The sequence below is a fragment of the Vitis vinifera genome, chromosome 19 (assembly GCF_030704535.1).
Source record: "Vitis vinifera cultivar Pinot Noir 40024 chromosome 19, ASM3070453v1".
In the NCBI taxonomy this organism is placed as follows: domain Eukaryota; kingdom Viridiplantae; phylum Streptophyta; class Magnoliopsida; order Vitales; family Vitaceae; genus Vitis; species Vitis vinifera.
Window position 1 is genome coordinate 2,524,851 of NC_081823.1, and position 15,730 is coordinate 2,540,580.

The window sequence follows — 15,730 nt, forward strand, 5'->3', positions numbered from 1 at the left end:
GGTGGAGGTGGGGTTTTGATTCAGGACTTGAGCTTCTCTCCATTTTGGTTGCGATCTAGCCTGGATACCTGGGAGAGAGATCATGCCTATGCCCACTTGCAGTTTCTGCGCTTGTAATCATGCATGCTCCCATCATTGCAAATTTCATCCTAAAATTTTGAGTTCTTGCCCAATTCTTGTGATTATGAGAGGATTACAAGATCAAAGGCAATATAAACAATTTGTGTGTGTTTTTTTTTCTATAGAAAACAGTTTTTTAATTCTAAAAACATGTTTAATAAAATTTTGATAAAAATAATTTATTCTGAAAATAAGTTATTTTTAATAAGAATTCTTTGACAACAGGTTTTAAAAACATTCCCAAATCAAAATCATATATATGTTCTCCAATAAAAACAAAAAATAATTTTATGTTTTTAGAAATAGAAAAGATGATGTTTTTAAAATATTTCATTTAAAAGTTTTCGGAAGTACCTGACGTTTTATATATATATATATATATATATATATATATGTGTGTGTCTTTCTCTTAATCTATATTGTTAAGTACAAATTATTATAAATGGTATTAAAATTGATCTTCAATCTTGATAGAGGGGTTTATTTAAGATTTGTTTGGTCCAATAAAATGTTGCATATAAAAATATTTTTTAAAATATATTTAAAAATATAAAAAACAAATGAATTTCTTATATAAACATTTGTATTATAAAATATCATTAAACAATCCTTTAAAATTATTTTTGAAAACACTTATCAAATAGTGTATTATTTTGATTTTTTGATTAGCATTCATTAATTATTTCTTTCAAAAATTACTTTTTTATCCAGAAAATATTATAAAAATACTTCTTCTTTTTTAAATTGAGAAGAACATGACTTAACATGACAATTCTAAAATTATAATAATTTTACAAAGCAAATTATCTTATTTATTCCTATTTTTAAATTAATAATTTCAATAAAATAATTAGGTGCATATTACACGCGCTAGGAGTGGTCGAGTGAGAGCGGGAGAAAGGAGAGTTGACCGGGAGTATCCGGTGGAGATCACGGGCTACAGCGGTGGATCTAAACGAGAGTCCACATGCCACCTGGGTTGTCCGGTCAACGACTCAACCTAACTCTCATGTGAAACCCACCCAACCCACTTTGGCCTTTTCTCCATTTCTATTTTGTTTTTCTTTTTTTAATATTACTTCTAAACCAAAATTTAAAATTTTTATTGAATTTTAAAATTATCTCTTAAAATAATTCCCCCATTTAATTATATTTTTAAAGTGACAAATTTATTTATTTTCATAACATTAGGAATATTTATTTGGAAAATTAATTTTTTTGAATAATATTTTTGGATTTATTTTAAAAATGACCCAAATACTTCATATTTGTTTTGAAATTTTAACTAAAATCTACTCAAATTTTTAAAAAAAAATATTATAACACTATGGTACAATAATTTTTTTTCATATATTAAGAAAAAAATATTTTTCATTGAATAAATATATTTAAAATAAAAAAATACAACAATTATGCTATCTTAATATCATATTATATGATTTTGATTTGATATGTCAAAGTTGACCCTAAAGGTTGCATATTAAGCCAAAAGGAAATTGACTCTTATGTTTTTCCAAAAGCACATGTAAAAAGTATAGTAACTCATAATGCTATTTTGGCCACATTAACACACTATAATTATGTACCATGGTTATTATGTGAGGGGATTATATTTATTTTTTTTGGATTTAATGTGAAAATTATTTTTTTATTTAATTAATAAAAAATGTTTTTTTTTGGGGGGAATGTAGACTAATATTTTTGTTATATAATAAGGTTAGAGAAAAGCATGGGGGATGGTGCATGGAGTGATGACATGTAGCCCACATGAAGACACATAATAATGATAACTATTTGATGGCCTTTACTCCTTTTGGGCTCTTAGTGTGTTATGACCACGCATTTTTAATAGAGTTGGGCCTTTTTCTTTTCCCTTTTTGTGGAAAAAGATTTATGAAAAGTGATTACTCCATTTAAAATAAACATATTTGGAATGAAAAATTGAACCAAATCAAGTTTTTGAAGTCAATTTGGTTCGATTTTTGTGAATCGGTTTTAACCTAACTCAATGACTTTATTTGTTTTCGAGCTTAAAGCCCATTAATTTGAGTTTTTGTTTTGTCATTACTCTAAAATCTAATATGTAAGTTTTAAAACATCTGTTTAGTTTAGTTTTCATCGGTTACAAAATAAGAAAATCAAAAACTTTACCAATAAAGTTAGTTTTCAAAATTTTCATATCGAATTAATTTTTTCTATTTTTGAAAACCAAACTAATATGATCAATTTTAATTGTTTTGAATTGATTTATCAGTTTTTTTTATTTTGTTTATACCTTTGTTATAAACATAAATTTCAATGGTGCTAATGAGCAAAATCTTTGGGGGATTTTTAAAGATAGTTTTTATGAATATTTTTTAAAACATGATAGTAAAAAAATCATTTTAAAATTTATTGGCGTGAGGAAAAATAATATTTTTAATTAAATACTAAAATTTGAAGTTGTATCTTAGAGATTTAGAATATAATAAAATTGTTTCTTCAAAATGAATGAAGTATAATTACACTTGAGTCATGTCAGCCAAAACTAAACTTTAATAAAATAAATACTCATAAATTTGTCTCAATTAGTGCAATCATTTTAATTTTTTCATATAATTCATTTAAATTAGATTTGATTGGGTATATCTTATGATTATATCCCATTGAATAAAATATACTAAATATTTAGTTTGTAAAAGGAATAAAAAAATGCGAAATGAAATATATTATTTTTTATTACTCAATATTTTTTATTTAAAAAAATGAAATCTATCTCATTTTTAATATTATTTGAAAATTATTCAACGATTTAAATTTTGGTAATTATTTACATACTCAATAATAACATTCATGATTAAAACATTTAAAATCGTATAAATAACAAGTTTTATATTATATTATTCAAATTTTGTATATATTAAATATATATATATATATATATATATATATTAACTATAAATTTATTTATTTATTTCAAAATTTTTTGTTTTGCAAAATAAATAATATAAAAAATATTGAAAAATAAATAAATTTATGATAATCTTGATTTAAGATACATATATTTTATGTAAAAGATATAAAAAAGAGATCCCATAATATATTTTACCACTTATTTTATCCAATATTTTATTAAATATAAAATATAATAAGTAATTAAATAATTTATTCTATTCTATAACAAAATCCCGAAATGAGGCAAAATATATTATTTTATCTATTATCCTATCCCTTTTATATCCAACCAATCAAACCTAGTGTCTCGGAACCTTTTTGTGTTATAGGATTATGAGAAACCATATTCGATAAACTTAGTATCTATTTGTCATACCTTCTATTTCCTATTTTACAAATAGAAAATATTAATAATTTCCATATAAACATAACAAAATATATCTTATTGTATATGTTACTTTATGAATTTAAGTTCATCAGATATAATATTCAAGAATATCGTATTCCACTTGAAATGATATCATAAGATATGCATTTCCTATTCAATAGGTTATGATATCTTATGATATACAATTTTTATCTAATAGAATTTTAAATCATTTTTTAAATTTTGATATATCAAATAATTTTTAAAATGAACTTTAATTCAACAAAGCTATCTTTGGCTAAGTTATCAAATAATAAACTTGGATTAACTTCAATTTAAATATGCAAGAGTATTCTAATTGACATAACATAATTTTTTGATTCTTTTAGGTTATGGTTTGTACTCGGTGATTTTGAAGGAAAATGTAATAAAAAAAAAAACATAGAGGAAAAGTAAAATGAAAGGAAGAGTGAAAAAAATTTAAAAAATAAATTTAAAATTAAATAAATTATTTTATATATTATTTCTTAATTGTCCTATTTATTTTAATATTTTATATAAAAATTAAATAATTTAAAAATATGTAAATTTCTCAATAATTTTAACTATATTTGACTTTTTTTTTTTTACATTTTTCATAGGAAAATAAAAAAATGAAAAAATCATTTCATTATTTTAAAAATATATAAATTTCTTAATAGTTTTAATTATATTTGACTTATATATATATATATTTTATAGTAAAATCAAATTTTAAAAAATAATTTTCTTAATATTTTTTTTGTTTTTGGAATCACATATAGTCTTAATATGCTAGTAGATTGATGAAAAAAGATTTTAATTTAACGTATTAGAAAATAATTTAAATTAACTTTTTCCCATTATTTTAATTATTCTCGTACCCTCATTATAGAAATTAGAAAATGAAACGAAATAATAATTTAAATAAAATATATTTATAGCTTCAAAATAATTTTATTTTTCTTTCAATTTTAAATACCTAAAACACCCTAAATTATTTTGTTTTTAAAATTATATAGAGCAAAGGCACGTGTAGTCACGTGATCCCACCCAAACGGAGCTATTATATTTTATGCGAAGCGGTCGTAGCCGGGACTCGGGAGGCATGGCAGAGGTCAGGAGCATCGGAGTGGTGGGCGGCGGTCAGATGGGTTCGGGAATCGCCCAACTCGCCGCCGTGCACGGCGTCGACGTTTGGCTTCACGACACCGACGCCGAGGCTCTTACCAGAGCCACCAAATCCATCTCCACTTCCATCCAACGTTTCGTCTCCAAAGGACAGCTCTCTCAGGTTCTGTATAGACAGCTCGCCCTCTGTCGCTATGTTTGGTTGATGAGAAAACATAGAAAATTTTCTTTTTGAATTCTTATTTTTCTGCTTTATTGTTAATTGGGAATGAAAAAATTGGGCGAACCAAGGCGAGTTGTTGTACTACCCTCTGCTTGGTTGCTGGGAAAACATAGAAAGAAAATTTTTTATTTTGATTTTTATGCTTCGTTGTTAATTGGAAATGAAAAGGTCAAGTGAACCTAGGTGAGTTGTTGTACTACCCTCTGTTTGGTTGCCGATAAAATGGACGGAAAATTTGAAGGATTTTGCATTAGGGTCTGATGAACAAAAATAAATAAATTCTATTATTCCTTTTGGAATTCCAATATCTCTGTAAACGTGGGAGACTTGCCCGTTTGAAGAGTACTATTTCTAGCTTGCCAACTTATTTGTCGGCCTTTGTAATTCCTTGTTTGTCGAGGAGCAGATTGGAAAGGATGCGGAAGGGTTCCTTTGATGGAGAGGCCACGAGGACAAAAAGATTCATTCAATTAGGTGGTCGACTGTATGTTCTAATAAGTAGGATGAGGGGTTCGGGCATTAGGAGACTTGAACCTCTCAACTAAGCCTTAATGGCTTTGGAGATGTGCTTAGGAGCTTTTTGGAGAGAAGTAATTGTGGGGAAAGAGGGTATAGAAGTTTTTTAGTTCAAGCTTGTGGAAGACAATCAGGAAGGTAGGGATGATATTTTATTGAGGATTCAAATACCAGTGGATAATGCTCAGTGTGGATCAAGTTTTGGCACGACTCTTGGAGTGGTGGGTTCTGCTAAAAGATTGGTTTCTTGGGCTATTCAATGACGTGGTACATATAGAGGCTTGGGTGTTTGATTATTGTGATGGGGTTTGCTGGAAGCCAAGGATTGGAAGGAAGTTTATGGACTGAGAGCTGGCTCTTGTAGACTTTTTCGCAGATATTGTGGTTTGGACAGTAGTGGAGCCAGGATTTTAGTTCGGGGCAACTTCTAAAACAAATGTAAAGTTTGCCAATTACAGAAGATGTGGGATTTAGCCCAATGGCCAGCCATGACACTTTTCAGGGTGTGTGTGGGGAGGGGGTTGTCCCTAACACTAGGTCTGGGATTCGATTCCCCTTGTGAGAAGTGGAATTTTTTTTTTTTTTTTTTTTAACATTTTCAGGGGGGGCTCCCTGTCAGACCCTGTTATTAATTCTTTGAATATGAAGATGTTGTCACCTTCCCATCTAGGTTGATTTGGAATTTCTAAGACACCTTCTAAGGTTGTTCTTTTTTTCTTTTTTTTGTGTGTGGAAACAGGCTTGGGAGAAATTTTTCCCACTGATTATATCATGAGAAGGTGATGGAAGTTGGTCAATCGGTGTTTTCTCTGTAAACTTAATTCTCTGTCTGCCTATGATATCCCCATCCATTGTGAATGGGTTTCTGAGTTATGGGCTTTGGTGTTCTCTCTAATAGGTGTGTCTTATGAACTTCTTGCAGATGGCTGTTTTTAGCTTCCAATTGTCTAAGCTTAGTTTTTGTTTTTATTGAAAAATGATTTAGTAGATTATTAAGTGAATATATCTTAAGAATTTGAGTTATGTTCATTAACAAGAATTTGTGCCATCCTTTGACATGTGATGTCTAACGGTAGATTTGTTTTTGGGAAACCAAAATAAATAATGGGAAAACAAGATTAGAAGGTCTACTTGATGACAAAAGGGGTTAAATCCATCTCTTCTCAAGCCCTGCTGTGATTTTTTATTTCAAACTTGCGAAAAACAAATTCTTTTCAAACAATCAAATCTTTATTTCTAGTGGGCTCATGCAAGTTTCTATTTCAACTATTTAAATTTTACTGGTTTTTGACATCTCCTCTTAACAGGAAGTAGCTACTGGTGCTCTGCAACGTCTACGATGTACCTCAAATTTGGAGGAACTTTGTTCTGCAGATGTTATAATTGAAGCAATCGTTGAATCTGAGGATGCCAAGAAAAAATTATTTTCTGAATTAGATAAGCTTGCAAAGGGTTCTGCCATTTTAGCATCTAATACAAGTTCTATTTCCATTACTCGTCTAGCTTTTGCAACTAGCAGACCATGCCAGGTCAGGCCAAACTTCCTGTTTACAGACTTTAGTCATACAAGCTACTTATCTAGTTTATTTATTCATTGTCTGAATTTTTGTTGCAAACATGTATTTCTGGTTTGTAGAAAAAGTTTATTATGTTTCTTTCAAATTTTACAAAAGGCAAAGTGAATCTATAACAAAGTCATGTAGAATAGCATGAAATGGTTTAGTTTCCAAATGAAATAAAAATTTACCCTCAAATTCTTAATGCATGCAACTGATGTGCCTCTGAGTAAATAAACAGGTTGTTTGATGTGCCCCTAATAATTTAAAATGCATGCATAGTTATACCACAAATTCTTTCACTTGCATTATCATGACTTTAATGGTAAATTTGTGTGTAACCTAGCCTCTACTTAATTAAAAATATGTTTCTGAATTCTTAACTGCATAGATTTGTGGATGGCTTGTGAAATCAATATGTTCATCCCAACATAACATACTATATCACAAGTTTGATATAACATTCACTTTTTCAGGTTATTGGTATGCATTTTATGAATCCTCCTCCTATTATGAAACTGGTTGAGATTGTGAGAGGTGCAGATACATCAGAAGAAACTTTTAATTTGACAAAGGCCTTGGCAGAGAGGTAATCCACTGAAATACCTTGTCAGTTGCATGGAGGAGGGTGTTTAATCTAGGGAGAAAGGGGATGCATTGCATGCCTAGGATGAAACACTTAATGGAATAAAGGCTACCTTTTGCCTGAATATTCTCTCTCTCTCTCTCAATTTTTCTGGTGGGATTAGCAGATGCCTATGCTTCATATCATTTCCCTTTTTTGGAGGGTGGGGATGGAGGGCTTGCCTTAGCTCAATATGAGTGTCTCTTCTATTTTTTAGCACAGGGGAAGGGTTTATCTTTTTTTCTCATCCTTTTGCCATTTATTTAACTGGTGACTGCTGAATTTGCAGGTTTGGCAAGACTGTGATATGCTCTCAGGATTATTCTGGGTTCATCATAAACCGGGTTCTAATGCCAATGATTAATGAAGCATTTTTCACACTCTATACTGGGGTGGCAACAAAGAAGGACATTGATACAGGAATGAAGCTGGGAACAAACCATCCAATGGGTCCTTTAGAGCTTGCAGATTTCATTGGTTTGGATGTCTGTTTGTCAATAATGAAAGTTCTTCATGCTGGCCTAGGGGACAGTAAATATGTTCCCTGTCCTCTTCTCCAGCAGTATGTTGATGCAGGTCGCCTTGGGAGAAAACGAGGAATTGGGGTTTACAACTATCGTAAAGTAACAGGAGCAACCAACCTATCATCTCGAATTTGAACCTTCGGCATTTTGAGATTATTGAGCTACTCAACATAATGCCTTTGTAAATAATGCTTTTGTATATTTGATCTGTCTTAAGATGATATGGGCAACAAATGCCTACGATGTCAATTACAGAAACCAACAGAAAAAGGAAGGAGGTCCTCAAGCAAAACCAGCATTTGGATAAAAAGTAACACAAACTTGGTGAAGCAAACTTTTCAAGAAGAATATTCAAGTAAATTTCACTTTCCTTGTGATGTTTATCACATTTTTGACTTTTTGGTTGTTTAATCCCTACTTTTTCTATGCTCCAATTATCAAAAAGTTTCTCCTTTAGCTTTTTTGTCCTCTAATGTAGCTTCTAGTGGCCATTCCTGTATGGTACTATTACAATGATGTATAGGGTAGGTTAGATATAATTTTCTTTTACGAATATTTATTTGTATCTCTTGTCATGATATGCTCTTCTCAAATCTGGTTTACCTTAACAAGAACTCCATGCAAAGATATTAGATGTTCATGTATAGCCAATTGTTGAGGGGTGTAACAATGTCGCTTTTAAGCCCGATGTTGTATCATCCAAATGATGCTTCTTAGAACAGGCTGGGGGGTATGATGTTTAGCGTCACAAAAGTTGGCTTGATATCGATTAGTTTTAGATGAGATGAAGACATAGGAGCTGGGTATTCTTAATTTTTGTTAATTAATCATGGAACATTCTTTATTAGGTGGTCTATTAGTATTATTGGTTCATACAATGAATCAGTTCCCATGTTTGTCAAACTCAGGACTGGTTAGAGGGGAATGATCTAATGGTATGTCATTTGAATGCATTGAACACATTTTATTGATGTTGATCTAATACCCAAGTAGTGATTGATTATGTATGCTGGCAAATTAGTTGCTGACCGACTCCACGACATGGCCATAGAAAAAAGATCACTTTTGAAGCTTCAATCCAAACCCTTTAACAGATGCCAGCCATGGTGCTGCATCACGTCGTCACAATTCTAGGATCATATATCATATATAAAGAAGTCGAAGACCATCCCTTTCATGTAGCATAGGAGTTGTTGTTTCCCATTGTCTTCATTGATGCTGATATTTGATACCTTATATGGGTAGATAATTACTATGTTGCATGTGTTTGGGTATGAATGTTGGATGCAGGTTGTTGTTTAAGTGTCTAAATCCTTCATAACTCAACCTTCAGGTATGTTGACTCGGTTCAAAAGGATCCAAAGAAGGGGTGTACGTATTGGGATAGGTATGTTGGTGATCTTCTACCAACCAAGTTTCATCAATACCTCTTGGAATCTTTGCTCACATCCTTTTTCAAATATATGTAATTAAAAATTATTTCATTTATTTTAATTCCTCCATATAAAAATAAAATAATTTAAAATTATATAAATTTATAACTAATTTTAATTATATTTATTTTTTTATTTTAAAAATACAAGAATATAAACTTTTTGTGGTTTTGCTAAGTTTATATTCATCGAAGCTTGAAGCATTGAAAATTAAGACTTCAGGCACACCATGTGCCTTGCAAATTAGGACTATGTCTTTGTCTTCATAGTCTACCCTTTCGGATGCCTTTAATATGGCATTAAGGACAAATTTGGCCTCCTAAAATTCACCGAAGTCAAGTGTTAGGAAATCATTCTTCCTTGAAATTATATCCAAATGCAACTATGAAAGTCCCTTTTTCCAAAAGTTGTAGGCCAGTGTGAGGCCAATAAGTCAATCCCTGATACAAAATTGATGATTGATTTGCAATCTTGTCAATTAAGGTAATCTTCATTAACTTACGGGTTAAGATTTGTCTATCTCAAAACACGATGATAAATGAGCAAGATGAAAAGGTGAAAAACATAATTGCGTTTAGATTCTTGTTGATTAGCAAAAGTTTTAATACAAACATGTTAATGTAAAAACATAAGTGTAAGACCAATCGTATGCAAAAATACATAAAATTTTAATACAGTTCAATCTACTATGACTATATCCACATATAAGAAAGATTGTTTTACTATATTGTAAAGAATATTATAAATAATACAAAACAAACATTTTATAGTATTTCATTTTATTTATCCACATCTTGAATTATTGGTCTTCTCACTTTATTTTATCTACCATACGTAATTTTCACGGTTCATCTATCTTCATCTCATAATTTTTTCCCCCTCTTGTCAAAATCTCGTGGTCTATGAAAATTGAACGTAAGATCAATGTTTCATACTGCTTGCCAGCCCTGCAATCTTGTGATAGAGACAAAGAATTCGAAAAGGAGTCCTCTTTTTTCAATGGAAATGGCCAACCATGTGACACAAAAGTAGAGCCTATTGAAGAGTGCATTAAGTTCATTGCTGAGCATGGGTAGCCCCACCACATGACCTCCCCCCCCACACCCTAAAGCTGGCATTATTATGCATGATCTTTATTTCTGAAAGTGACTGAAATGGAATCCAATTGATAATCAATAAACAAACAAATTATTAAAAATAAATAAAAAAGGATGGGAATGGAGATAAGAGTAGGATCTATAACTTCAATTCCTTCCAATACAAACTGGTTTCCGGCTGCATTTTGAGTACTGCAGGGAAGGCAGCAGAACTGCAGAAGCCATGAAGTTCTTGTTTCAGTGCCCATGTTGCTCTTGTTTCTGCTTCATGAAGCCCAAGAAGGGGAAACCAGCAGTGAAGCAAGCAGCCAATGCAGCAACTGAAGCTACAAAGGAATCTAAGGTGGAGACGAAGGTAGCTGCCAAAGAAGCCAAGGCAGACTGATAATTATATGACTATATCAACACCCCATCAGCCAATTATCAGAATGGAAACTATTCTGATTAGTATTTATTTTTCTTCTTCTTCTTCTTCTTCTTCTTCTTCATCTTTGTACTGAATTGTATGGAGTTTGATCTTATGGAAATGCCCACCTCGAGATCCCTTCAGAACTGTCTCTTTCCTCTGGTTGTCAGTGCTACTGCATATTCAAAAATAAATTGTGATTTTGACCAATTTGCCTAGATATGAGAGCACAGTGTGAATCTTGTTTGTTTTTTCTTTTTCTTTTTTGTTGGGTTTGATGGCAGATCTGTCTGTCCTATAAATTCTGCAGCTGGATCCAGAGAAAATGCACATGGGAGACTTTATGGTTAGGATCCATCTGCACAACACATTTGTTGTTTTTCAGGGTCTTGATCAATTTTTTTGCGAGAATGTAGGGTTTGAGTCTTCATTCCCAACTCTTCACTCTCACATGTGACCACCATGAATACACCACTCTGGTATTGCAGATTGTCTATTGGTTTTGGATACTGGACAGCTACGTTTGGTTACCGAGAAAGCAAAGAAAAATAAATATTAGAGTTAAAAGTGAATAAATTATTTTTACACACTATTTTTTATTTATTTTAATTCTTTTTTTTATATAAAAATTAAATAATTTAAAAAAAATACATTTCTAATTAATTTTAATTACATTTATTTTTTTCATAATTTTTGTAGTAAAACCGAATTTGAGAAAATCATTTTTATTAGGTTATGCTTGATTGCAAAAAATTTACGAGGAAAAATAAAGAGGAAAATTTACAAGTAATTTTAATTATATTTAATTTTTAAAATATTTTTCACAATAAAATCAAATACAAGAAAAAAAAAATTAACTTCTCATTTTCTTTACTAGTTTTTTTTTTTTTTGGAATTAAACATAACATAATATTGTAGGAGTTTTTGAATTCTAAAAGCTTATTCTATGATATTCAATAGGATTTTGTAGGAGTTTTTGGGCTCAATGTGAAAAATATCTTAGCCCAGTTCATGTGGGCCGGTGGGCTTTTGATAAAAGCACATTGGATTTTTTCTATGATATTCAAAATTCACTTTTGGATAATCAAAGTGGCCATATGCTCACATACCATCATTTCTTTGAATCCTAACTATGGTTTTAATTTTTCATAATTAGACATTATTTATTTCTAACTTAATTTCATTTATTATTAATTAAAATTTATTTTATTTTAGTATGTAGGATTTTCGAATACTTAATTTGAATAAATCAATCTTAAATTATCTTAAATACATCACAAGTGGATACAAAAAAGAGTTGAGTTAACAAGAGCACTTTCCTTAAGATCATGTGGATTTTTTTTAAAGAATATTATTTATTAAAATGTAAAAGTGTTAAAAATATTTTAACCCATGAGTTGGGCTTCCCATACATATTTGCCATTTGATGAATAATTTTAATTTTGAAGACAAATTTTTTTAAATTTTTCGAAGAAGCAGAATTTCTTAGCTTATATAAGCTATATTTTGACTTATATGGTAAGTTTTTTCATATTTAATAAAACTTTTATAACATTAACTTTTAAAATTTTAATTTTAATTTCGATTTCATCCGTCAACTAATTTTTTTTTTTTAAAAAGTTATCCCCAATAGATTCTAATTTACAAACTAATGATCTTGAAAGGGATTGATCATTCTTGTTTCTCGGACTGTGACACTTTAATGGCTACACGTTTACCAATAGATTTATTTTTAGTTGAATATTTGAATGTTAATACGACATTTTTAGAAATATTATAGAAAATTATTACCCATCTCCATATAAGATCCCAATACACAAATTATAATTTTGCTTTAACTATAGAGCATTTGATAATTCTTTCCATATCAAATGTGTTAATTTATTCACTAAAATCTTAACCGTCCTACCCAAGATCGTGTGTTTTATTAATGATACTTTTGAGACCATTGTTTTGTCACGTGTGTTTAGATTTAGGGTTAATTTCGTTCACATTCCTTAAGGTTTTAACTAAATATACCTAATCCCATGGTTTGGAATTTCATTAAATATTTATCATATCCTTTTCATGTCTTATTTTCACTCACTTCCTTTTTATTTGATGAAATTTCAAACCTATGTGTTAGATGTATTTATCCAAAACCTCGGGAGAGATAAACAAAATTAACCCTTTGAATTTAATATTTTTGTATGTAAAAAAGAAATACAAAAGTTTAAAGGATTTTTGACATTTTTTATGTCTTTTAAATAGAATATTTGTAAAAATTAATACTTGAAATCACAATTTGAAATTTATTGCAATGAAGAAGTATTTAGAAATTGATGATAGTTTGTAAAGTATTAGACTTGAAAAAATAACTTCAATATAGTTAAATTGATTGAAGTTTTCTTTTGAAGAAATAATTTCAATGTCAATTTTAAAATTTAAAGTTGCTTCTTCAAGAAATTGACTTCAAAATTCATTAGTTAAAGTGAAACTATTTCTCAAAAAAATAACACAAATTCTTGTGTACCTAAAAATAAATTTTAAATACTATTGTAGACCTCCCCATTTGGGTGCTATTTCATGCAGCTCATTCTGGCCACGTGTCACTCCCGGATTAGTCAATATAGGATCAAAATAGTGGAGTTGATGGACCAATTAGGGGAAGACACCTGTAAAGGTGAAGAAGGTTCTAGAAGGAGGATCTGCAGGCCGTTGTCTTGAGGAGCGGATGAGAGAGAGGAAGTGGGGGCTGCAGAGTAGTGGTGCAGGGGTAGTGGCTGTCTCTGCAGATATGGTTAGAAGGGCAAATCCGGGAGAAGAAAAAGGTGCTTTTGGAGAGGTTTTCCTTGAGCTGGGAAGGGAGTTTGGGAAAGAAAAAGACAGAGGAAGAAAAAAACACTAGAAAAAAAAAAACAGAGAGGAAGGAGAAAAAAAAGGAGACAGGAAGGCAGGTTGGGGGGGGGGACGAGTGATAAGGGTGGTTTTAGAAGAGACATCTTGAGGGCCGTTTGAGAGAGTTCAGGGAGTGCAACTAACTTGGGAAGAGAAGCTTGTTGGTGAAGGAAGAAAAGCAGTGGAAAGCCGTGCTGTGGACTTCCAGGGCCACGGAGTTTGTTTCGATTGAATATGCTTATTCATGTATGATGCTTTGCTTCATTTCTCTCCTGTGCTCGATTTTCTTTTCTTCTGAAAATGATTGGATCTTCATTGAGTTTGGTTTGGATGCTTTGATGATTATATTGTGGATTTTTTTTTAACTCATCCCACCAGCTAGCCACTCATTCATCATTCATGAAACGAGATGTTGCTTAGTAATTCTTTAATCCATCCATTCTTGCTCTGTTCCTGTTTCTATCCTCTTCTTCCTCTGTTTTCCTTTGAAAGAGACCTTCAAGCTTTAAGACTGAGAATCTGAGGAGATTGGCTGATGGAGAAAGATAATGATGTGAAGAGGAGTTTGTCGTTTTGGATCCAGGATTTTTCTGTATTTATTTGTCTGCTTCTGGTGCATTTGAGGAAGTTTGTGGCTGTTGAAAAGGCTGTTACGTCTACTATATCTGCTGCTCCAGGTCAGGTTGAGTTGCCTTTTAAGCTCCAGCTTGGGGTTGTTCTCTGGTCCTGCTCTGATACCATCTCCAGTCCCTGCAATCCAAACTGGCTCTATACAGATGCCTCTCCATCTACATCCCCAAGTCGGTCCATCACTTACCCATATACACCCATCACCGCCTCCTCTCTTCCCGTTTAGTCAACTCAGTCAACTTGGTCTTGTTCCAAGGAACTTGGATCTGCCATAGGACAATGCATTAAAAGAGGTAAAGTCATTGCCCTTGAGAGTAAGTGCAGACGGTAATGTTATGACAAATCATACCCAGCAGCTGCATCTCCACAACACAGTCTTCCAATGGCTTCAGAGAAGAAACTCTCAAACCCAATGAGGGACATCAAGGCCCAGAAGCTCGTCCTCAACATCTCCATTGGAGAAAGTGGAGATCGCCTCACCAGAGCCGCTAAGGTGTTGGAATAACTCAGTGACCAGACCCCTGTTTTCTCTAAAGCAAGATACACTGTTTGATCCTTTGGGATCAGGCGTAATGAGAAGATTGCTTGCTACGTCACTGTCAAGGGCGAGAAAGCAATGCGGCTTCTTGAGAGTGGTTTGAAGGTCAAGGAATATGAGTTGCTGTTGAGGTCACTGGAGGGCTTGAAATTCCTTTCCACCCAGGGAGAGAGGACAAGCCGGAGCCACCACCTGAGGGTCGTCTGCCAGATGCCACCAAAAGATGCGATCACTTGAGATAGGTGTATGCTACCCAAATGGGTCTCAACGACAAGGACATCGTAGCTTTCTCTGGGGCCCACACCCTGGGAAGGTGCCACAAGGAGCGCTCTGGATTTGAAGGACCTTGGACTTCCAATCCTCTGATCTTTGATAACAGCTACTTCACGGAACTCCTTGGCGAAGAAAAGGAAGGTCTTCTATAGCTGCCAAGTGATAAAGCTCTTCTCTCAGACCCAGCCTTCTGTCCTCTTGTCGAGAAACATGCCGCTAATGAAGATGTCTTCTTTGAGGATTACAAAGAACCCCTTTTGAAACTCTCTGAGCTGGGATTTATTTATGCTTAAAAGAAAATTGGGCACAAGGTGATGGAGTTGATAAGTTGCATTTGCTGATTTACCGTTATGTTTTTTTTAGATTCTGGAAGCACTTATGTGATCTGGGCAGTTTCATGTTGAAGAAGTTGGAGTGATTTTTGCTTGATTTTGTTGACGACATGGACATCTCCAAGGGTGT

General features: G+C 32.1%; 1 protein-coding gene across 2 annotated transcripts; it reads left to right on the forward strand.

Moving 5' to 3' along the window:
• Positions 1-4,486: 4,486 nt before the first annotated feature.
• LOC100246999 (uncharacterized) lies at positions 4,487-11,168 on the forward strand. 2 transcript variants are annotated; one of them, XM_059735382.1, is made up of 5 exons: positions 4,526-4,733; positions 6,617-6,838; positions 7,342-7,454; positions 7,780-8,369; positions 9,305-11,168. In XM_059735382.1, the coding sequence occupies exons 1-4, from the start codon at positions 4,548-4,550 to the stop codon at positions 8,147-8,149; spliced, it is 891 nt and encodes a 296-aa protein (XP_059591365.1). In that variant the 5' UTR covers positions 4,526-4,547; the 3' UTR covers positions 8,150-8,369; positions 9,305-11,168. The 2 variants fall into 2 exon arrangements, with proteins under 2 accessions (XP_002285093.2, XP_059591365.1); XM_002285057.5 differs by lacking the exon at positions 9,305-11,168 and having other exon boundaries at positions 4,487-4,733; positions 7,780-8,470.
• Positions 11,169-15,730: the final 4,562 nt, after the last annotated feature.